The sequence below is a fragment of the Acromyrmex echinatior genome, chromosome 9 (assembly GCF_024713525.1).
Source record: "Acromyrmex echinatior isolate Ae372 chromosome 9, ASM2471352v2, whole genome shotgun sequence".
NCBI classification, from domain to species: Eukaryota; Metazoa; Arthropoda; class Insecta; order Hymenoptera; family Formicidae; genus Acromyrmex; species Acromyrmex echinatior.
In genome coordinates, this window is record NC_141860.1 from 1,875,232 (window position 1) to 1,900,464 (window position 25,233).

Below are 25,233 nucleotides of genomic sequence, written 5' to 3' on the forward strand. Positions count from 1 at the left end.
TTTGGCCGTTTCCATACTTTTGGATCACCCTGTATGTATGTGTGTTCGTTTTGAACTCACAACTTCAATAACATATGAGTTACTTTTCATGATAATATATTATATTAAATTTATATAATATATACATTTCATGTATTAGGTGTAATAAAAAGAAATCCATTATTTTTCCAATAGATGGCTTTAGTAATCTGTATCTCGCGAACGCGGCTCGGGTGTCACGTTACCGAGAGATCATTCACGGCCGTTCCCACTTATAGAGAGGTACTTTCTGATTACGACTAAATGTACGTGACGAATTGTATCCGCGCTTACTTGATTTCTCGCTTTCTCAGTCCAAGAAGCGGGTATATATCTTGTTCTAAGTGCTGAGCTGGTCAGCTTAATTGGATCTTACCCTGGTTCTGTTGTCAAATGCGATCGGTGCTGACATGATTAAATGTTATTTTAAATGCTAATTGTAGTTGAAACTGCAACATCACACTTGATGTATGTCACACTTTGAACTGGCACTTTTGATAATATATCTATTACTTGTTATGGTAATATATTATCAGTTAATTATTTAAATTTTTAAAAATTTAAATTTTTTAGGTACATTTGATATATGTTCACTTTGAATTGACCTTCAATAATATATCAGTTATTTGTCATGGTAATATATTATCAGATAATCATTTTAATTTTTAAAGGTTTACATTTTTGAGAATACGCTTTATGTATGTTTACTTTAAATTAGGATCTTGAATAATATATCAGTTACTTTTCATGGTATATATATTGTTAGATAATCATTTAAATTTTGAAAGATTTTTGCAGAATCTGTTTTTGAACATGGCCTGATCTTTTCATTTTAATGAATTTTTAGTGATATATCACCTACTTTTCAGAGTACAGATATACGGGGCAGCTTTCTAGTAATGCAAGTATCACAAATGTATATATTGTATTTTCGATTTTTACATAACCTTCTATAAGTTACAATTCATGCAATACAGTTCGAAAAAATTGAAACATATGATATATACATATAAATATATATCATATGCATATATATTGGATTTAATAGTATACTTGTATATGTAACTTATAATTATTAATAAATATTGACCATACATTACATATTTATTTCAATTGTAACAGAATGAATTCTTAATATTCTATAAATATACTTAAAATAAAGTATGGGCCCCTTCATTCGCCCATTCTCGTGAGGACGCAACAATATTTTCTCCGTCTCTCCAATTTTAATACAATCTTTAATATTTATTTGATTGCAACAGAATGAATTTTTAATATTGATTTAATATGAATATAGTTTTTTTTTTGCAAGGAGAAAAATTTTCACATAGCCCCTCATCCGGGATGCTCCCGAAGGAGAACCTAATCTGATGAGGAAGAAACATCGAGGAGCCGGTTTCCTAATTGTGCAGGATTCGAGTCTGCATCCCTCCTATAAGGAAGGACAGTGGGCATCATAATCTACCTGCTAAAAAACTCCCCCTATTCAACATCTCCGCAAGACCACATTGGGCACATCTCGGCAGCCGATGTGTTTTTTCCGCGCTTATGGCAACCCTTATACAGTGTTAGAGTCGATGTTTTAATGCAGCGTTTACGGCAGTGTTTATACGACGCCAGAGCAATCGATGCTTTATTTCAACGCTTACGGCAGCTCTTATACAACGCCAAATGATTAATTGTTTCAATTATTCATATTCTGAAAATAATTGTTTCATATTCTGAAAATAAAATTTAATTATAAACCTCAATAGTTTATTAGTTCACGTAAACGTACCAGAAGAATTCTGTTTTATTCCAAGAAAGTGTCATTATATGTGATTTCCAAACTTACTTAATCTGCTCGAAGAAAGACATGTAGAAAGACACATGCCCCTTGTGTTCCTTTGGGCCATTTCTTCTTGATAACTTGTAAATCATTACAAGTAAGACTATTCCGACTTTTTGTCTGCTCTTAATATACACGTGTAGTGTCCACGATTCATTTTTTCGCCCTCGTGAAAAATAGCACTTATTACCTTGTATTTTTTTTTATTGATCGTGATAGTACTCGTCGGTACGGCGTTAATCCGATTGTCGATAATTTTTTTAGAAGCATTGTTTAGAAAAGTGTATAAATTGAGCTGTATTACTAAGACGGATAAAGTCGATTCGATTACGGTTTTCTTTTTCAGAACGGTACTCTTACATTCGTTACAATTGGCAACATTTGGTTACATTTTTCAATTGGTTACATTTATGGTAATTAAAAAATTCTAAATCAATCAAAGTTTATAGAGTGACACCTTTTTTCCTTTTCAATGTCGACTATATAAGTAATATTAGCAAATAACTCTTTTCCAGCGTAGTTACATTGTAATTACATTTGGTATTTGAACAGAATGTTACGTGCTTTAATTCGAGTTCTAATACATCATTGATTTTGAAACACGTCGACATTAGAGCTGTGAAAAATTTCGAAATATCTTGTTGTGTTCGTTCTTCGAAGCGTTCTTCGACAGATTTTCTAACTGCTAGAATATTACAACACTTACGCACAGATAGCATCAATCAATGCGTTCGATACTTTATTTTTGTCTGATACACAATGAAACGCACATTGCAATATTACATTAGCGTAACACGAAAACATGTCATTGCAGAGACCGTATATTTTCCATGTAACCATATCTTCTCGTTCTTCGCAATCATAATTCTGTACATCATCAATGATATTAGATATGGCCCATAAACAGTCGTGAATTTTCACATCCTTTCTCGGACGAATGGATTTGTGATAGCTGAGCTTTGAACACAGATCTCAGTCGATTGTATTCTACAATGGCTCCCGAGTCTGCTTTAACGGATGCCGGATTAAAATTTATGAAATATATGCCTTCCAGTGTACTCACTCATGACAAATCTATATAGGCCATCACTGAACACACTCATTTCTAGATCTGTCATTGCATTTTTACACGTATTTTTACCTTGACTTTTGTGTATAGTTTATATGTTATTCCATATCTAAAAGACAATGGAAATTGTTTCTGATGTACCACTATTTTGTGAAATACTTCGAATTTAATATCTACTTTCGTTATTGTGATTTCTTTGTTATCCGAAATAACTTTTAATAGAATCAATACGATTTCCGTCAACAGAGCAATTAATTGCAACTACATTGCTATCGTTCCATTGACAAATCACAAAGTTACATCAATGTTTCGTCGAATCATCACTTTAGCGCCAATTTTAATCGCTATTACTCTTTCAATGCCAGCTGTTTCCAAAACTTTGTCATCTTTGTCTTCAAAATTTGTACACTTTTATTTTCATTGCTGGAGCACAATCGACTTCATTTTCTACTATCAGTACAATTTCATCACCGTCAATTTTATCGAGCATTGCCGTGTTCAAAACCTTGCATAAATAACACGTAATAAATATATTGTATTAACCGGTAATTGATTCATATAAGTGCAAAATTCATTCAATCTTTCATCGCAACTACTTCCTTTGAAATGGATTTTTCTCGACTGAAGAACATTGATATCAGAATCCGTTATCAAATCTATTCTTACTAAACCTTATAGTGGGGAGGGGGGGGGGAGGAGATGGAGTTGATCGAAGTTTGGGAAGATGAAAGATGAGAGAGAAGAGAGATGCATGTAACAGACAAGAAGAAGAAGACATTACTTCATTTTTCACAAAAATCTTCACTTTTCGATCACTTGTATGTCCCGAACAGCTTGACCGATTTTTATTTCTTTTGGCTCAAATTACTCGAGGTGCCGTCTTTCAGGATATGTTACGTGCGATTCAAAATTTTTTTATATTTTAGTAGTCCTGTATCCCCAAAAAATGAACTTTGGTGGCTCGGGATAAGAGACTTGTAGTGTCTTTTTTTTTTAACAATGGAGACATTACTTCGTCTCTTGATATATATATATATATATGTGTGTGTGTGTGTGTGTGTGTGTGTGTGTGTGTGTGTGTGTGTGTGTGTGTGTGTGTACGAACATTTATATCACCATTACGTTTTTTACATTTTTTATATTTTATACAGTGTATATGTATTACTATTATTATGCTTTATAGGAGAGATCGGGATCAGTTGAATATAGGGGTAAATAGAATAATCGACGCTACATTAAAAACAAAACATACGAAACATGTCTGAGCACACAGCAGCGACTGCCGCTAAGTCTGCTGTAACATTGTCGACTTATTGCGAACACATCTATGATAAAAGTTATTTGCACAATTTTAAAAAATCATACACCTAAGTGAATATTTGTATTCTTAAATTTTTATTTTACAATCGTATATGATTGTCTGAGATATTTGATTTCTACTTAGATAGTAAGTAAAGTTAGATAGAAAGTAGTTCTTACTTAATAAAGTCCAACAGATTTTTTTTGTTTATGTGTCTTTGTTATCGTATATTGTTAATGTTTTTAAAAAATGAACGGATGGGGATAAATTAACCACAGCATGGAACTGTATGACTCATTTAATGACGACTATTATAGTACTTACTCAAAATTTTATTCCTTTAAAGAGATTTTCCTCAGTAGTAAATATTATAAGTTTAATTCTCTCATGTCCAATCTTGAAAACTAGACTTAATTGTTTTTGCACAAAATAAATAAATTTTACAAAAAAAAAGTATTATTTTGCCCTGCGAAGCGAATATTTACGTTTAAAATAAATATTTTAACGTTTAAATATTTTTATAAAAGTTTTATTGTGTAGCTAAAGATGTATTGTAGCTTAAAATACATTAATCATTATTTTAATAATCTTAGTCGAATTACCCCGGTCCCGGCTAGTTGAATCAGATAGAATGCATTAGAAAAACGCATTTTTTTTCATATTAGTTATTAGTTTTCTCTTATTATTAAAATATTATTAGTCAAATGTATGTAGTAACTGGTGTAGAATTCATTTTTTCGATAAGTCTTTTAATTTCGTCTGTAAAAATTCGAAACTGAAAAATAAGTCTATTAACCCCGGTCTTCCCTATTACTATTTTCTTATGTATTATCTTAATTTGTACTTCGTGTATGTGTTTTCTACATTTTGCAAATTTTCGTACATGTTACTATTATGTTAGTATTATGTATTATTATCATTATAATTTCGTCATGCATGTTTTTTACATTTATATAAGTATTACTATTATATTTTATGTACAATAGTATATTTGTTATATATGTATTACTATTTTTTTTCTTTTCATATATCATATATTTATATATTTATATATTTATATATTTTATATCTGTATACTCCAAAACGAAGATGGAAGGAATAATAAAAAATATACATTTGTATACTTATATTGTTATATTATATTTATTATACACACATACATCTGTACAAAATATAAATGAATCAAAATTTTATCAAATAACATTGTTTTTATGTATCCATGAATTGTGCGATCCATCGAATCTCAGCTACTTGACATACATCTTGTCTTCACCCTTCCTGTGCAGTACTTTCTTTACGAGATACACATCATGTTTTTTCAAGATTTTCTGCACATCAGCGTTGTAAAACTCTTTTTTCATATCCATTTGTAAATTTTTCGAACATCTTCCGATAAGTAAGCTGTCGATGCTGCGCGCTTTGGAGAGCGGACGATATCTGAGCATGGCTTTTCGCTAAGATCTGTATGAGTTCCGCTCTTGTAGAGCACAACCAAGCATTCGTGAGCCATCAAGACGGCTACTCAGAAAGCCGCGCTACGTCATTTTCGCTATACAAACAGGTCAAAAAAACGTCATATCCGAGAATATAAGTCGATTCGATGACTTATCGACTGCAAATTAACCAATGCGAAACTCTACCTGAATTCGGAATGTTATCCGTACGATGACTTAAATCTGAATTTTGATAAAAACAGATGTGCGATTCTGTACGACTTGTACGCGTTTCTGCAAGGCTACTACGGATATGAGTATCTCGAGCCGAGTCTCATTTTTGCAATTTTTTTTACGTAATGGCCCGTTCGTGATCATCGATTGTTCTCGACAGAACGAATCGATCAAGATGGCATCGTGGACGTGCGATTAGACTTTGAATGTAAGAAGAACGTGCCCGTAAATACAACAGCCCGCAAATACAACATTGTCTCATCATATACGATCGCGTGATTCAGTATAATTCATTGACCAACGTTGTGCGCAAAATCTCCTGTTACCCTCGTACGAATAATAACGAGAATTCAGAGCGTGAGGTTAGAAGAATCTCAGAACCAATGATTTTTTACAAATGTTTACTCACTAATAATACACAATTTGCTTGTTGATCAATTTATCATACAGTCAACCACTTTATCATGGCTCAGATATCACGTTACCGAAAGATATCGTGCACGGTCGTTACTTATAGAATGATACTTTTTAATTATGACTAAACGTACACGACGTATTGTATCCGCGCTTACTCAACTTCTTTCTTTCTCGGTCCAAGAAGCGGATATATATCTTATTCTAAGATGCTGAGCTGGTCAGCTTAATTGGGTCCATTGCCCTGGTTCCATTCATTGCCCTTTTCATTGTCAAGTGCGGTCAGTACTGACCGATCGCATTTGGCAATCTCTTGTAATTATGCGATACCGTATGGAATTCATGCGTGGTTATCGCAACTGTTCTACTCAAACGTACTCATTCACAATCACGAATTAAGCGTTTTTTACATTATTTGAATTGAGTCGATATTCCGAAATATTAACGCAATTCGGATTAGTACGTGATTAAATACTATTTTAAATACTAGTGTAGTTGAGGCTGCAACATCCCTCCTCCGTTGAAGAAGAAAAACGTAATGATAGATGGATGACGATAATGAATGACGAAGTTTTTCGCTATCATACACTGTCATAGTATATGTAATATAAATTTACATTTTCCTTTCTATAATCTAAAGATAGTGGAGGTAGTAGGATTGAACTTCTTTTTATTTTTATAAATTTTTTGTAAAAAATGAGTTAATACTGCTAACATAATAACAATAATTATTCCGCTAGTCGCCATGAGGTAAATAAATAGTTTTTGTTTGTACAATTCTTGATTACTTCCCGACCAACATATTGATTGACCAACGGTTGATTTTCAATCGAAAGCATTGGACACAATGTTAGATCAATATTATTAAAATGCAATATTATTAAAATATTATTACAAACCGATGAATCGGTTATACAAATTTCTTTTTTATTTATTTATGAATTAAGAAACATTGTTATATTTCTTTGTACTCGTAAATGTTTTCTTTGTAAATGTTTTGAAAGCTTGCAGCGGTATTTTTAATCATTTTAGTGTATACATTATTAATCAATTGACAACGCAATACCAACCATTTATTGAATGACGTTTAACTAATGTTTGGCCAACCAGTCAATAATTGTTCTTAAGCATGTATAAATAGATATATATATATATATACAAGTATATGTGTGTGTGTATATCTTCATATTATGTAAATAAATATAAATCGCAAATATATCAATTTTCATGTTTTTATAATTATTTTCATCCATAAAAATTACGAAGTGAGAATATAAAAACGACTAGTGAGAATATAAAAAAATAAGCAATATATAGCATTTAATTATAGGTTAAGTAGCATACTTCATCGGCGCAATATTAGTCCAACGTATTGCCAATGAATTGTGTTACTAGAGTTATAAGTTAAAAATTAAAAAAATATGATTCAATAAAAGCTCTAAAGTATGAAGCTACATTATCAAAGAAAAAAATCATGAAAACAATTTTTTTACAAATATAATACTTTTTCAGATTATTGTGGTAATAATAATATATTTCAAAGTGAACATATGAATATATATAGATGTAATGTAGTGCAACGGTGAGGTAGTTTGGCGGACTTCGTCTTTATCGCTTTGTCCTTCTTGCTTTCGGTGAAAGCGAGATGGAACAAATGGAGGGAGAATAACGCCGGGCCCCGGCCTGCCCGAGGCCAAATCCCATTTCTGCATCGCAACCGTCATTTCATTTAGTAAATTTAGTGTGCATTATAATGTTTTACGTGTGCTCGTATAAGGATATTATTATTGCATAGTATTGCAGCGTGAGATATTGCGTGATATTACATGCATGGTGCGTTTCAAAATTTAGATCAAGATCGTATTAGCATGTGCCACGTCAGATAGCGTGTATTACGTTTCGGATCATTAAGACTATACGTTCTCTTGTTTAGATTGCAAGTAAGTAGCATTTTTATCTTTTTATATAAAACATTTATTGTTTCTTTTGATAAATTTTTTATATTTATTAATAACTGATTTTAATTACTGTCTTATAAAATTGCTCATACAAAACGATTCGATGTTTATTTTCTAAATATATGGCTTTACATTATTTATTAATAATATTTCTATATTGTTCTAATCTTTGCTTTCAAATTTCTAATCGATGTGAATTATTATGATAAATATATTATCTTATATCATCATTTGAATATGATGCATGTTTATAATTAATATCACACTTTTTATTATGTACTTTTACTGTAGAAATAAAAAGAATTCGGAAATATAAAGAGATTAAAAAAAGAGTCAAAACCTTTATAAAAGAATTAGTGAAGGATGATAATTAAAGAATAAAAATTTTAATGGAATCATACCCGAAAGATGTTATTTACCAAAGAAATAACATCAATGATGGCTATCAATTGATTGAAAATATTAATGAAAATATAGATAATAATAATTATCATTTACGTGAACACAATATGAATGATTTAGAAACAAGTGATTTTGATATTATTAACTCTGATGATTCAAAGAGTAATTTTGATAATGAGTTTGTATCTTCTTCAAGTGACAATATGTCACAGAATAACAGTTGTACATCTATAAAAAGTGAAATACAAAAATGGTGCATAGAAGAAAATATTAAACATTCATCGATAAATAAATTATTAAAAATTCTGAAAGTGCATAAATATTGAAAACCTTCCCGGAGATGTATGTATTCTATTACGAACAAATAGATCAACATTTGTAAGAAATTAGGCAGTGGTTATTTGCATTATATCGGCATCACACCTAATTTACAAATGAAACATAAATATTATGGTGACACTATTCAGTTAACTTTCAATGTTGATGAAATATATTTATATTTAAAAGTTCTTCAAAGCAATTTTGATCAATACTTTGCTGTGCTATTGATGAAGAATATCAGTATAAGCCATTTTTAATTTCTTTGTTTCTTGAAAGTAAACCAGAATCACCGAATATTTTAAAGAATTTGTATCCGAACTAAAGGAACTATGTGAAAATGAAATTTTCCATGACAAAAGTAAAGTAAAATTTAAAGTTGTAATCAGAGCTTTTATCTGTGACATTCGCAGCACGTTATATGATCAAATGTTTGTAATGATCAATGTAAATTATTTAATGCATATTCAGAATGTGATCGATGTGAATAAGAAGGTGTATATATAAATTATAGAATGACATTTCCATTACAAGATGCACCATTACGTACTGAAAATTTTGCTTTAATGTCAGATCCAGATCACCATAAGTCAATATCTCTTTTGTTAGAATTAAATATCGGATTAGTTTCCCAATTCCCTTTGGATTATATGCACTTGGTAAATCTTAGGGTTATGTGTAAGATTCTAATTATGTTATTAAAAGGAAATCTAAATGTTAGGTTATCATTCAATTCTATTCAATTCGTCTGCAATGAATTAATAGCTCAAAGAATGCTATTCTTGTTGAGTTTCAAAGGAAACCACGTAGTCTGAAAGAAATTACGTACTGGAAAGCATCAGAATTTCGGCAGTTTCTGTTATATTCTGAAATAGTTATTTTAAATAACAATGTTCCTTCTGCAATTTATAAACATTTTTTGTTATTGCATGTAGCTTCTACTTATGTAGTACAAGTCTAATTACATATTATTTAAATTTTGCTTCCGAATTGTTGAGATCTTTTTGTGAATCACTGGCTTAAATTATATGGTAATGACACAGTTGTTTATAATGTTCATTGTTTAACTCATTTAACAATTAATGCAAAAAATATGGCGTTCTTGATACATTTAGTGCTTTCCCTTTTGAGTCTTATCTTTTTCAATTAAAAAAACTTTTAAGGACTTCTAATCAACCATTGCAGCAAATAATACAAAGATTGTCGGAGAGTTCATATATATTAGTTAAAGAAAATAAAAAAACCTAATAAAAAATTAAATGATTACATGAAAGATAAAGAATTTCGCTATCATATTATAAATTAAATTCAAAGCATTCAGATGGGCCTTTGATTGATTTCCCTTATAATGTACTACAAGTAAAAAGTATTGCCTTTATTTTATCAAAGTTTCCCGGGAATAATTGCGTCACCATGAAAGACAATAATATTGTAGTAATCTACAATTTTATGAAATTTAATAAGGATATATATATATTATTGGATTAAAATATCTGGAAAAAAAAGGATATGTATAGTTATCCGTGTTCTTCATCACTTTTAAAAATATTTAAAGTTCCATCATTATCTAGGCAATGAAGTTTGGAATATTAATTCTGTTTCTTGTAAAAATGTTCTTTTGAAAAAATTTCTTTTTTATGTGTGCAACAATTACGTAACATTTTATATTTTCTTTTTATTTATAGATAATAAACATGTTTTCTGTAGTAGTTTTTCCTGACGAAGAAGCTTGTGAAGTCATACCAACTTCTTGGTTGACTGATGGAAATCAGAAAACATTTTATCCTGAATATAAAGCAACTCGATTTTGGAAAGCAGTTACAACTTTCGAAATACCAAAATCACATTGGAAAACATGTCGAATTTGTATTAAAGGTAAACATATTTTTAGACTTTTAATATTAATTTGATATATTTATAAAATTTATGTTGATATATTTGTAAAATTTAAATTTGATTTTTAATTCATTATCACAAGAATTGAAAGTTTAGTTTAATATAAAATTGATTAATATAATTTACAGATATTTTAATAAAAGCTAAATCAAAAAGAGATCAATATCATATACTATATTTAGATACCGATGGAATTCAAACAGACACAGATATAACCGAAAATCAAACAAGTAAAAGAAAATGCTTTTCAAATCAATCTTGTACGTCAAAATCTGTATTCGAAATATTATCTGATGAAACATCTTCATTCAGTGAATATGATGATGACAAAACAGATAGAAATGGAAATTATACTTCGAAGAACAAGTGTCGATATAAAAAAAAAGCAAATAACTACCAGAACCGAAACCTATCGATTATTTATTGACTAATAAAAACAATATTGAAAGTAAATTACATGAAACAAATGTTTTTATGTTTTTAATAAATTATAGAATTTTTGATAGCCTTCTCTAACTTATGTATATAGATATCAATGAAGATATGAGATTGCATTCTTCTGCATCATCGACAAGAGTAGCAACAGCGTCACAATCGCTAGCAGCTACAGGTTTATCTGAAGGTAAAATAAATTTTTACTATTGTTCATGAGAAAAACATATTTTTTAATATTAATTAATTAACTAATACTAACTAATAGATTAACATTAAAATGTAAATAATAAAATATATTGTATATAAAATAGATTAACATTAAAATGTAGATAATAAAATATGCTTTTAGGTCAATGCATGAAAGGTATTACTAATTTTGAAAGTATTAAGTACGATATTAACAGTATAAAAAAAGACATCAAATGTATAAAAAACCGACTGTTAAATAACGTTATAGAAAAAAAGTTACCTGAAGAAATAGAAATTCTCATACTTGCTTTATCACTAAGGAATCTTTCAACTTTTAATGAACTTTTGAAACAAAAATCTATCTTTACATCTTATGTAAGCAATTATATGTCAATGTTTGTTGTTCTTTCTAAAAATTGTAAAAATTTTATTTTCTTTTCACAAAGTGTTCGCATTTTGTTTTAAGAAAAACGAAAACTCTTGCAATATTTATGACTGCGTTTAAACTTGTCCAAAACATTTAAGATTATTTAATTTTTATTTGTAGGAACATTATTTCCGTCGCCTTGGAGGAATTTCGCAAGCAGATCACACACGGAGGATTCTCAAACGGATAATCCATAATCAATTAGCACAAAAATTAAACTGGGCAGAAAGAAGAAATAAAAACAAGTATTAAAACTTTTGATGCCGTATGCGAACTCATTCTTAATAAGCCTACAAGTGATTCTTGTAAATAATTATAATATAATTTTTATATTATATAATTAAATATCTTCTCATATTTCATAAGATTCGCAACTGTTAACAAAGAATCCTCTCATAAGATAACCGAAGAAACAATTAAATCTTGGTTAAGTTTTGCAACAGATCGAGATGGTGATCGAAAGAGGAGGAGAGAAACTATAAATAATGAGATTGAGGAAGAGAGAGGGTCAGAAAAATCACAATCGGAAGATAAATGAGTGCAATGCATGAATTAAGAATTATATTTTATTTTTTCTTTCCATAGAAAATTTTTATTTTCGGTGTGCCACAAATATTATATCATGGAAAATAATGGCTTTTTACAGATATTAAATTACTTTATAAATTCATTACATTTTAATTTACTTTTCAAATATCATGATCATGATTACTTATTAAGTATTTAACTTTTTTTTTCTTTTCAATAAAAATGATACATTTTACTGCTACTTATTATTTTGTATAATGTAATACATTTACTTTGTGATATTATTAGTTACTGTTAGGAATATAAATATTGCTAATCAGTAATATATCAATTGCATTTGTGACTGATATTAGTTTTTTTGAGATTATTTATGACTGTGCAATTGTAAAATGTTCCTGCCAAACTTAGAAAGTGATAGATTTTATTTCAAAAATAATTATTTATTACAAAAATAAATACTATCTTTAACATATTATGTAATAATATTATTTATAAATAACTTAATAATTTTATAACAATAATTTTATAACAAATTATTATCACAATAATAAATTATATCACGTTCTGATTTATTGCGTCTTATTACACTGTTTATACTAAAATACAAACATTTGATTGTGTACTATTTATTTTATTGCTTATATGTATGATAAAAGTAACCTGTAATCCAAATTTTTTAGATATCATAATTCTATTATGAAAATAGAATTACTTTGATTTATTGCTTTTAGTATTTTACATTATTATATTTAATATCGTTAATTTTTTAACAATTAATGTATGTATGATATATTTATATATATAAAATATTAGAAATAAAAAAATAGGAGAAATAAACATAAAAACATAACGCATGAATTTAAATAAGATATAAGACATAGAAATACATTATATGTTATTTGTATTCATTATGTTTAATTTTTATTTCTAATATTTAATATTTGTTTCTGTTCCTAATATTTGTTCCATTGTCTGCAGGATTTATATACTGGGTAGTATCTCACAATTGCCATGCATACAATACTTTCGTAGTGTATTATAAAGGTAAAAATCCTAATGAAAATGTCGAAGCCACAATAGTTTTTGAATTAAAATTGATCAAAGAACCAATAGTATCAAGTAGACAAGTAGAGTTCGCGCGCTCAGACCCATAGTAATAACTATAATGTGAATCTAATGAGCGCGCGGATTCTATTGATCCATACTTATCTCATGATCCATACTTGGTTATCTTTGATCAATTATAATTCAAAAACTATTGTGGCTTCGACATTTTCTTTAAGATTTTTACTCTATTTTCCTCTATAATACAATATAAAAGTATTGTATAATATATATGCATGGCGATTGTGAGACATCCTGTATAATACAATGTTGATCTGTTATCACTTGGAAACATTGGGTCAATGTCTAAAATTTAGACAATCGACATATGCCCAACATTGGGTCAATGTTTTTATGCTATCAGATCATTTTTCACTTTATTGGTATAATGGTTAAATGTAATATCCAACATTTCACCAACCGTAAGCCATCGGTAAATCAGCGTGACGCCACCAACATCGGTCCATTTTCGTCGGGCCAACATAGTGAACATTGGGCAAGCAACATAGATCCAATATAAGACTAATGTTGCTCAGGCCTGTAACTCTTTATGTATTTTATTTAATTTCATATCCAAATATTTCAATTCAGTTGGAACAAGTTGTTTTAGCTTTATTTATTCTGTCTTATTTTCAAGTTCTACATCTCGTAATAGTGTTATGTTCACACTTGATAAATAGGAGCCTATTTTAATCCGTAATTATATCCGTAATTATTCTACAGTCATCCTACAGTAATACTATTTTGCCTGTATTTGTTATAGTTTCTTTTATCTCTGGGAAATTTTTGCATTTTATATTTATTACCTCTTTTGTAGATGTAGAGTACTAGAATAGATGTAGAGAATTCTCAAGTCTTTTCCAAATTACATTCTGAGATGATACATATTTATAATCGCAATGTTTATAATGCTGATCATGTCTTAAGTATAATTGTACGAGGGGTATCCAGAAAATAAGTTCCGTTTTTTTTACAAATAAAGTTTTTATTGAAAAAATCTAAAATTTACATGGATAATACTTGACAACTTCTAGTCTTTTTCTACATAATTCCCGTCAATCTCAATACATTTTGTATATCTGGAAACAAGCTTCGAAATCCCTTCTGCATAGAAACTTCCCGCCAGTTCTTTAGTCCAGTTAGTTACAGCTGTCTGAACTTCCTCGTCGCTTTGGAAGCGTTTTCCGGCCAAGGACTCCTTCAGTTTCGTAAAAAGATGGTAGTCCGATGGTGCTAGATCCGGGCTATACGGTGGGTGGGTCAAAACATCCCAACTAAACTGATTCAAAAGTGCAGTTGTTGAAGCAGCGTTTTTCTGAAACGATCTCATGGATAAGACTTCGGGATATCTCTGGAAAAAGGTTGTGGAGTTCATCTAAAGTTAAACGACGATCATTGCGAATCGCATTTTCAATTTTTGTCGTCAACTCATCCGTGATAAGGGAGGGTCTGCCTCTCCCACTTTCGTCTTCAAGCGAATGTCTTCCTGCCTTAAATTCTCGGACCCATCTCCGCACCATAGATTCACTCATCACACTCTCTCCATATACAGAAACAAGCTGTTTGTGAATATCAACCGATTTAAAATCTTGAGCAAAAAGAAACTGAATGATGCCGCGCAAAACAACTCGAGAAGGAATCGGAATGGAGGTGGCGGGACGCGAAGTGGAGGACTCCATTTTGATAACCTCTCCTGACCGTGTTTCACGAGCTACTGACGCCGAACACCGCTCATTCTATTCGGTAGCTTCCCCTCTTCAATGCTGTGTTGCCAGCTCGCTCATACATCGACCTTACTAAACGTATAATACAAACGAAACTTATTTTCTGGATACCCCTCGTACTTCGCAAATCGCTTTGGGAGTCATTCTATTTACAGCAAAGCTTCGCTCGCATAGGTAAAATTCAAATTTATTTTAATACTGGGAGATTGTCTGTTAGCGTCATGTATGTATATTGTTCAGTGTCTATTGCTATATATGGGTTATTGACGTTTACTGAGACAAATACATTAACATGGTCGTACATCAGTATTGTTGTATTTCATATGCCGGTAACGCTGTTAATGGGAATAGCAACACTGTATATATGTTATTATCATTGCAAAAGGTGCTAATTTTAGTCCCTTCTTCGATATTAATCCACTCTCGCCCATTTAATGTAAATGGAAAATATAATTCTTCTGGTAAGATCGGCTGCTTCTCTAAAATCAACTATTATATGTTTTATAGGCATTAATCGTAGATATAAAATTTCTTCCTTAGCGTGTTAAGTATTCTAACATTCTCTATATTTTCCGTTTCGCGTGTTGAATCATTAGTTGTCGCCGTTATTAGTGTAAAATATTCATCTCTTAAAATATTCAACTCTTGTTGTTGATTGAATATTAATCTCTGTTTCATAATTTTTTCAACAGCTTCGGTTAATTTATCTTCATTATTTTCTACTGCATGCTCTAAATTGTACATGTGACTAATTGTTGAATTTATGATTTTGAATTGATTGCTTACAGCATGTCGTGTTAGCACGTTCTCGTTATATAAGAGCGTCAGTTATTCGTTAATAACTTTTTCGTCGTTAACGTCCATTATTTCAAATAATGTCTTTGCTATATGTCTTTTCTAATCCGTTTATTAGTCCACATCTTTTATCTACTGGTGCCTTATAAATTATTTGAATAGCGGCTATTAAATTTTTAGCTCTATCATGGCCTTTTTGAGCGATCATATATAGATTTTTACATGTATTCACATGCGGAATAGTATGTTCACACATTTCTTCTGCTTTGTATTTTCCTGCAATATCGCTAATTTAATCGCTTGTTTAATTAATGCTGTCACATCCGTATGTATGACTAACTTCCAATGGGCTTCAACGGAATGCATTTTCCCTATCTTCTCGAAGAGAAGAATGCCCCAGTTTTGCGTAAACTTCTCGATATTGTATGATGAGTTGATCATCCATCCAATGGCGAGATGAACTCCAAGAATTCTGTAATAAATTATTACGAGGGCCAATCAATAAGTTCTTAGAAAATCTGTCAGAAGGCACTCGCAGTGTCATGTCACATTATTTTTTGACAAGTAGAGTCTTTCAGCTGATTACTGTCAAATTTTGAGCGGAATTCGCGTCGCGTGGTTTCATTTCTGTAGATGATTAAAGCGAACAACCTTTATATTTTTTGCAAAATAAAAAAAACAAGTTTTGTTTAGTGATCAAACATCTACATATGAAAAATTTAATGCCGAAAGAAATCAAAGCTGAATTGGATAATATTCATAGTACATCTGCACCAGCGTTTGCGATTGTATACAATTGGATGAATTTAAACGTGGTCGTACATCCACATGTGATGCACCTCGTTCGGAACGTCGAATTGAGGCTGCTACGCCAGAAATCATTGATAAAGTCCATGATATTGGTTTGACTGATTGACGAGTGAAAGTGCGCGAGCTTGGTGAGGCCACAGGCATATCACATGACACAGGATTTCAATTTTGCACGAACAATTGAGTATGGAAAAGCAAGATGGGTGTCGCGTTTGCTCACTGTGGAATATAAGCGCGACCATAAGCGTATGACGATTTCAAAACAATATTTAGAGATGTTTCAACGTAATCCAGACGAATTTCTACGTCAATTCATTACTGTGGACGAAACATGGATCCACACCCGAGACGAAGGAACAGTCAAAACAATAGAATTTACCGAGTGAACCAGCTCCGAAGAAGGCGAAGACCATGAAGTTGACCGAAAAGGTGATGGTCATAGTTTTGGGATGCATGCGGTATAATTCATATCGATTACCTTCCGTCGAAGCAAACGATCAATGGCGATTACGTAGCCTTATTGGACCGTTTCAACAACATTTTAAAGAAAAAACGTTCCCATTTGACGAAGAAGAAAATACTTTTCCATCAAGACAATGCATGGATTCACACATGCCCGGCACCGATGGCCAAATTCAATGAATTCCGCTACGAATTGCTTCCCCATCCAGCATATTCGCCAGATTTAGCCCCCTGAGACTATTTCCTGTTTCCAAACCTGAAGAAATGGTTCGGAGAAAAGAGATTTACCACCAGAGAACAGCTCCTAACCGAAACAGAGGCTTATTTTGAACGGTTGAACAAATCATATTATTCGGACGGCTTGAAAAAGTTGGAGAATCGTTGGATCAAGTGTATCGAGATGAAAGCAGACTGTGCTGAGAAATAAAAATGAATCGATAAAAAAAATGTTTTACTGTGTTTTTCTAAAAATTTATTGATTTGCCCTTGTACATTGATGCATTTATGAAAACTTTAAAAAGTTTTAGATTCATCGTGCGTATTTAACAACGTTTACTTAGGCTGCATCCCTATGGAGAAAGAAACAGCGGAACAGAATATTGACGATGTACCTTCACTTTATATAGTAAAATATATATAACAATGTATGTATTTTAATACAAGTAAGTACATGCCGATAAAAAACATCGAAAAGTAAAAAAAAGCAATGCCCCTATATGTATACGATGTGACACATAAGGCTGCGCCCTCATGGAGAAAAAAGCCTCATCCTATATCTTTTCTGTCAATATTCCGTTCCGCTGTTTCTTTTTAAGTAAACATTATTAAATATGCATGATGAATCTAAAACTTTTTAAAATCTTCATAAATGCGTTAATGTATGAAATAAACATATGAATTACGTATACAATAGAAATCATTAACCTGATAAAAAAAGCTATAAGTCGCTCAGTGAGCCATAACGCATTTGAATATGTATATGCACGTATGTACGTACATATACATATTCAAATGCGTTACACATTAGAAGGGCCTTACCTTAAATGTGAATAATTTATACATGAATGATAAATTTTTTAAAGACATATGGTATAAAATCATGTGGTGTCCAATAATGCGGTGTTCAATAATGCCGTATCCAATAATGTGGTGTTCAACTATGCGGTGTCCAATCTTGCGTGTTCAATCGTACGTGTCCAATCGTGCGGTGTCCAATAATTACGTGTCCCCCCTCCTTGGCCACCAGACAATAGCAGCATACGTTAACCTTGGTAATAATATCATTTTGTATAGCCACAGGGCAACCCTGGGTTTTATTCTTCAGTCCTTGCCCATCACATTGCCTTCTGCAAACCCACATAGAGATGTAGAGTTTTTTCCTCCTCTCTTCGAGGTGTTCCAGCTAACTTAGGATCCAGATATGCTCTTAGATACTTTACCAAGCTAGTGTAGTTTATTGCCTTTCCCCAAACCTTCCCCTAAAGACTCTATTTTTTCAGGCTTGTATTTTCTAGTGAAAATCATGGCCAAGATTTTTTCCAGATTTATCATCAATTCTCTCCTACACCAGTTTTGTACAACCATCAAAGCTTCCTCCATGCGTTCCTTGAGTGAGAAAATTGCCTCTGGTGACTATGGTCACGTCATCTGCGTAATCGTAAACCTGAAAGCCAGATTCTTTCAGCTTTATGAGTCACTATCAGGCACCAGAAAAGAGAGAACTCTCCCCTGCGAGTAGTCACACCGGACGCTCCTCAATGGAGATATTGCCATGACGGTCAGTTTTTTGCCCTCCAGCATGCTTTGAATCTAGTTCACAAATGCGCCTGGAAGTTTGTTCTGTCTTATCATGATGTTCTTTACACGACGAAATTGAGGTGTTATCAAAAGTCCCTTTAATGTCGATGAAGACGCCTAACATGTATTCCAGCTGAGTCTCGACCCTGCTTATTAGGTGGTGCAGGACCGATCTGTACATTTGCCTTCTCTCACAATGTGGCCTTTTCTCCTTGGCTTAGGTATGAACACCACTCTGGTGCCATTCCATACCTGAGAGACATATCTCAAGGCTATACTAGCCCTTTGTCAGGGGACTCAATAAGGTCCCACATTTTCTTTTAGCAGGAATGAATATATACCATCCGGTTCCGGCGATTTGTAAGTTTCAAAGTATTCAAAGTATATTTATGGCCCATTCGATCCCGCAAGATGATATCACTTTTGCGGCCAGTGACTATTTCCTGAACTTATATTCCCAGATTTGCTTTGCTCCTTTGTGAGTACAGCTAGTGTTCTCCTGAAAGCCAGGAAAGTGAGTAAATATTAGATATTTGAGGATTTCATCTATTGTCTCGGTATGGTTTCCGTTTGGATGCATTAAGCAACCCAGACGGGAAATATTGTCTTTGCTGAAGTCTTTTGTTGAATGCTTCAGGAGCGCTCTTAATGTTTTCACAAAAATTCCTCCTGCTTTTTCTTTTTGCGATAGTCATCGCTTAGTATAACAGCATTGTGTCCTTAATTGTAAGCTTTCCAGTCCGCTGTTAAATTGTTTCTTCTTGAAAAGCTTTTTCACTTCCGATCTGTATTTCAAGAGCTCTTTGCTCCATTATAACATCTTAGTCGGTGGATATTTTCTGCCTTTCGGAGCAATTTGCAACAAAAGGACTCTTTTGTTGCGTCACTCACATACTGAGCTGCGAATTCCATATTCTCTTTGAAATGAAATTATTATCTTATTATTCTTTAAGATGGTCATAAGGTCGATCCTATAGCTCTTCCTGTTTATTGTTCTTGGATTGCGTTCCCACTCTAGGTTTTCCATATGTTTGAAAATCTAATCTGCCTATAGTCCGATCCTGACGATTCTCCGGACACTCTCCAGTTCCGTACTAGGCCAGCCACTTTCTCGCTGCATATGGTTATATCGATCACTTCCTGTCTTTTAAAGTCCATGAAGATGGATTGAAATCCCCTGTTCAGAATGGCCAAACTGGAGTCCATTCACACTATTTCAATTGCAGTTACAAAATTGCATAATTTGCTCTTCGAATTGTTTCCGCACGCACAGTGAATACCGCGAACACAATGAACTAATGAATAGTGTGAGTGGGTGCATTATTATGGAATCAAAAGTTGGTTGCTTTACACGACCAAAATAAACAAACTAATGAACGTATCTGCTGAAATTTTACCAGTAGTCTTCTGAAAGCTAAACTTGTTTAATTATAAAATATTCTATCTTTTTCTATTAGATGACCAACTCCTTTACATATTTTATTATATTGCAATAGCGCGAAATAAATGCGCATGCGAAGAAATAATTTTCGAAGAAAGTCTATAGAAAAGTCTGAGACATGGTGATTGAAAGTTAATGTCTTGTACCAAAAAAAGCAAATAAATATCAATATTTTTTTATAACAATTAGTTTCAAAATTTTTAATATATTTCGTCTAATTTATGTATATATAGACAAAAATTATTGTTTGAAATAGTCAAAGCTCCAAATAGTTCTCCGTTCTCAGATCCATAGTCGCGAAATGAAATACAATGTAGAATAGTCTCATCTAAAATATGAATATCTTTGTTCATATAATCTGTACACGCTTCGCACGAATGTATCGATAAACATCTTTTTATTAAATGGCAAACGTAAATGCATTTTGTTCTGACGTTTAAATGCATTTTGTTCTGGCAGATCTACAGAACGATAATCATGTGTAGGAACATCTAAAATTTTTTGCGTAAATAATTCATTAAAGTCAGAAGTTGTAGATCGAAGATTGAATGTTTCCATAAGATTTAATATTTCATCGGAGTCTGGAGCACAATTTTTTGTATCACAAGATTGTAATTTAATACTAAACAATTTTTTAAAAGTGCGAGCAAACTGTATAGAGGTCGGATTTACACAGTTACCGTCTTGTTGTTTGGAATAGAACCAAAAAAGTTTTCGAGGCAATCTTGATTTATTTTATAAGTTTGTAAATATGGAAAATTAAAAGTCTTTAATATTTCTCATAATTGTATAATATTGTTAATAGTGATTTACCAGCATTCAAAATATTTAATTTTTATAATTTAATTTTACCCTTAGTGTTAACAGTGATATCTTTAAAAAAAAATCAATGTTTCTTGTAAAAATTCTACTTGTTTCGTGCTTCCGGTAAAAACTTTTCGGTATTCTTTTGAACTAATTGTAAAAGATGAATTTAAAATATCAAATAATTTATCAAAACAGTCAATAAATTCTATTGTTCCAATTACTTCAGAAAGAAGACAACCGACAATAACATATACTTGTAGCTATATGATTACTTAAAACTTGTACCGCGTATTTAACTTTCATTTTCGAAAAATTGTTGGATTTAATATGAATCGGAAATAATTTAGGAGCTGCTTTAATCCATTGTTGAGTATCTTTGGAATAAAATTGGACAATGTAACTCCATGAAGCAATTATCATAAAATTCTAAATTATATTTTAACAAATTATTACGCGTTGTTTTGATTAAATGAGGAGTATCAAAAATATACAGTATATTTTGTTCATTAACGACAAACACTGAATTTTTATTAGATATACCTAATTCGCGAGACATTTGTAGGAAGTTGGAACTCATGTAACTAATGCATGCACAGTAGCACCACTTTTTCTTAACTTAATTATTGCATCAAAAATAATATTTTTTAATGTATCACTTGTACAAGTAATACCCTGCAAAACAATAACAAAATGGAAACAATAACAAGTGGTTTCCGGTTACCTGCAATACTACGTGCTATTAGAATAAATGCATTTTTGCAGGTATTGGTAACTTATTATTACCATCATCTTGAAAGCCTATTCTATAATTTCTAATTAATTTCATCTCATGAAATATTGTAAAATAAATGATTAATTTTTTAAACCCATAATCCGCACAAAGTATACAATGTCGTTCTATAAGCGGTAATGAATGTAATTTTATTTTCAATGTTTCAAAGATTTTTGTATTAATACCAGACACAATATTCCAATTATATGTAAAAGATTGTAAAGTACATGCAGAAAGTAATGTAAATGATTTTTTAAAATTCTTTATAGGTTCGCGGACTTAAAAAGTACATCGATAAAGGAAATTTTTTACTCATTATCATCTGTATCGTATGTCACGTTTGTTTTTTGTTTGCGCGTGTACTTGTACTGAGAACAATATACTAAGTTTATCTGGTAATAACTTTTAAGGAAATAAGTTATTATTATAAGTTTTTAAAGTTTCCAATTTCTTGGTTTGTATCTCATGTTTTCCGTGTGTTGATGCTTTAGCGATGGCTCTTTTTTTCTTTTTCTCTTAAAGACGTCGTAATTTTTGATGAAGAACTTTATTTTTTTAATTTCTTTATAGGTTTAAGTAATTGTCCTCTTGTAGGACTGTTCTTTTTCTTCAATGACTTTTTCTTACTGTTGTTGTTTTATAAGATGTACTTCTAAATAAATACAAAATTACCTTTTTTTGTCGTATTTTTGTTTTCTCCAAAAATGAAGAAAACAAAAATACAACAAAAATCAGGTAAGTGCTAATTACAGTTATCAAGAAATCAAGAATAATAAGTGTATAAAGATATAAATAATATGCGTTTATTGTCTTTATGATAAATTTAATAATAATTATTAAACTAACTGTACAGTTTCCTATTTTTATTAATTTATAATCCTGTATTTTCAATGTCCAATATATTAAGTGTATATCAGTTGTTACATTGCAATTAGACACCAGCCAATCATAGCGTTAAAAAAATTTTTTAAACTTTCTAGATGAAAATCACTGTGATTGTCTCAGTGAGTAATTGTATGGTGAAAACCGAACCCTATAATATTAAATATTATTTAATATTATGTTTAAAGTAATAGACATAAAAACTTACGATTTCACAATTTCAACATTTCACATTTCCATTTGAATTTCTCTCTCCTTTTTAGCTTCTGTATCTATTTCATTGCAAAAAAATTTCAAATTATGTGATTCATTACATTAATACTATATAAATCAGAAATACACATACATTATGTCTAAAAGATGCTTAAATAACATTTTTGGAGAACGTTTTATTCAAGGAAGACAAAAAGCCAAAATAATGTCAATTTGACGTTATATTAACTGATTATCGACTTTACATTATGATTTGATTAACTTGCAAAATGATATTTATTTACAGGGGCTTGAATTTTTTATTTTTTGCATCTAATTTTTTTAAATAGTCTATAGTGGAATTCACCGGCATTTGAAAATGGACGCGATGGTCCTAAAGACTAAAATTTAATCTCCTAAAAAGAGATAACTCGTGTATCTTGGATAAAAAAAATTTTAGTAACGATTTTAGTTTTGATAGGACTACAATTTGCACAATTTTCAGCATGATCGGAAAACTTTGAAAAAATTTGGGTTAATCATTTTATATATAATTGTCCTATTATTAATTATGACATTCAAAAACAATAAAAAATGAAACTAAAAGTAATCTAAAGTAAACTGAAATTGATAGTCATAAAAATATAATTATAAAATTACCTTATTTTAGATAATGTCAAATCTTTTCCAAATTTTGTGGATATGGCATCTGGATGAAGAAGAATTTCTTTTACTAATTTTAAATCATTTCTCTTCAAAATGTAGAGAGCATAATTGACAATTTTTAGAAGAATATTTAGAGCCTTTTTCTTCTAAATCCCACTTCCTTGTATCGATTGCAACCATTTGTTATAATAATTTATTGATGTAAAAAAATATTAAGCACGCATTTATACAAATAATATTGAAAAATTGAAAATATTTGTATAATATATGGTATACCTATCATATTCTTTAAGAAATTTGTATACATTGTAATATCGTCTTCCTTCTAATTCAAGATTTCCAGGACATCCATTTATTGAACAATATTTAATTTTTTTCCACTCATTTTCTTGATATGTGCAATCTATTTTCTTTTTATATCTGAAACAGAGCTAAGATCAAAGTGTTTTCTGCAAGAGAATTGAAAATCTGTACGATATATATGTACAGATCTCTTTAAGAATAATTGTCACTTTCTTTATACTTTTCACTTGATTTCACTTGATTTCACTTCATTGCATTTCACTTCACAATAATCCACTTCACTTTACTTTTTTTCACTTTACTATCAATATATAAAACAATTTGCGAAACATCACCGACATAAAAGCATATGAACTTAATACTGCCGTTATCGCCAATTGCTATACAAGCATTTCAATGGTTAAAAGAAAGACCGAAAACACAAAGAATAAGTGAAAGAAAAATTCAGATGGCGTTACCGTATGTAATGTCTCATGCGCATGCGCATTACGATTTTGATTTCACATAATGAATAGAGTTGCGCTACTGTATACTGTGGCTATGTGATTGTAGTGGCTACGGAGGGGAGGGAAGGGTGCCGAGAGGGGTTCGCGAATTTTACGCGACCCTTCCTGATTCTCTTAAGAGCTCTATCAGAGACGCTCTATAAGAGTCGTACAATATGAACGAGTCGCTCTCGTTAGAACGAGTCGCTCTTGTTGTCATCCTTTAGAGCCCTTTTCGGGAGAATCGGGAAGGGAATAATAGGGGAAAAATTAGACGACGGTTAATTCATCTTTTATACTAACAACGCGGGATTTCCCGGTGATCTTAATCAGCCTAGTCGGGATCCTCAGAGGGACCTTGGATGTGTCTGGGGAAGAAAGTCGGGAGATGCGATAACCATCCAGGAGTCTCTGGTGGCAGTTTGGTATTGCGATCGATATGCTGGGCCGCGTCAGGCGGCTGATACGTGTGGGACTGCAGCTCGGAGGAAATGACCGTAACACTCGTGGTCTTCGTGCTGGTAAAGGATTTTTGTCAGCCGCC

At 31.3% G+C, this 25,233-nt stretch overlaps 1 protein-coding gene and 2 pseudogenes across 2 annotated transcripts; 2 read left to right on the forward strand and 1 right to left on the reverse strand.

Annotated features, from left to right (window-relative positions):
- Window positions 1–6,076: 6,076 nt before the first annotated feature.
- LOC147908483 (uncharacterized) lies at window positions 6,077–12,286 on the forward strand. 2 transcript variants are annotated; one of them, XM_087409554.1, is made up of 5 exons: window positions 6,077–8,236; window positions 10,660–10,849; window positions 11,400–11,492; window positions 11,655–11,669; window positions 12,042–12,286. In XM_087409554.1, the coding sequence occupies exons 2-5, from the start codon at window positions 10,669–10,671 to the stop codon at window positions 12,116–12,118; spliced, it is 366 nt and encodes a 121-aa protein (XP_087265680.1). In that variant the 5' UTR covers window positions 6,077–8,236; window positions 10,660–10,668; the 3' UTR covers window positions 12,119–12,286. The 2 variants fall into 2 exon arrangements, with proteins under 2 accessions (XP_087265680.1, XP_087265681.1); XM_087409555.1 differs by lacking the exon at window positions 11,655–11,669.
- Window positions 8,509–9,855, forward strand: LOC147908484 (uncharacterized; annotated as a pseudogene).
- Window positions 12,287–22,589: 10,303 nt separating the features above from the next.
- LOC147908485 (uncharacterized) lies at window positions 22,590–24,909 on the reverse strand (annotated as a pseudogene).
- Between the last annotated feature and the right edge of the window lie 324 nt (window positions 24,910–25,233).

Coding starts and splice junctions, on each gene's coding strand:
- LOC147908483 (XM_087409554.1), top strand. CDS start 10,669: ATGTTTTCTGTAGTAGTTTTTCCTGACGAAGAAGCTTGTGAAGTCATA. Junction 10,850..11,399: donor ATGTCGAATTTGTATTAAAG/GTAAACATATTT, acceptor TTATGTATATAG/ATATCAATGAAGATATGAGA.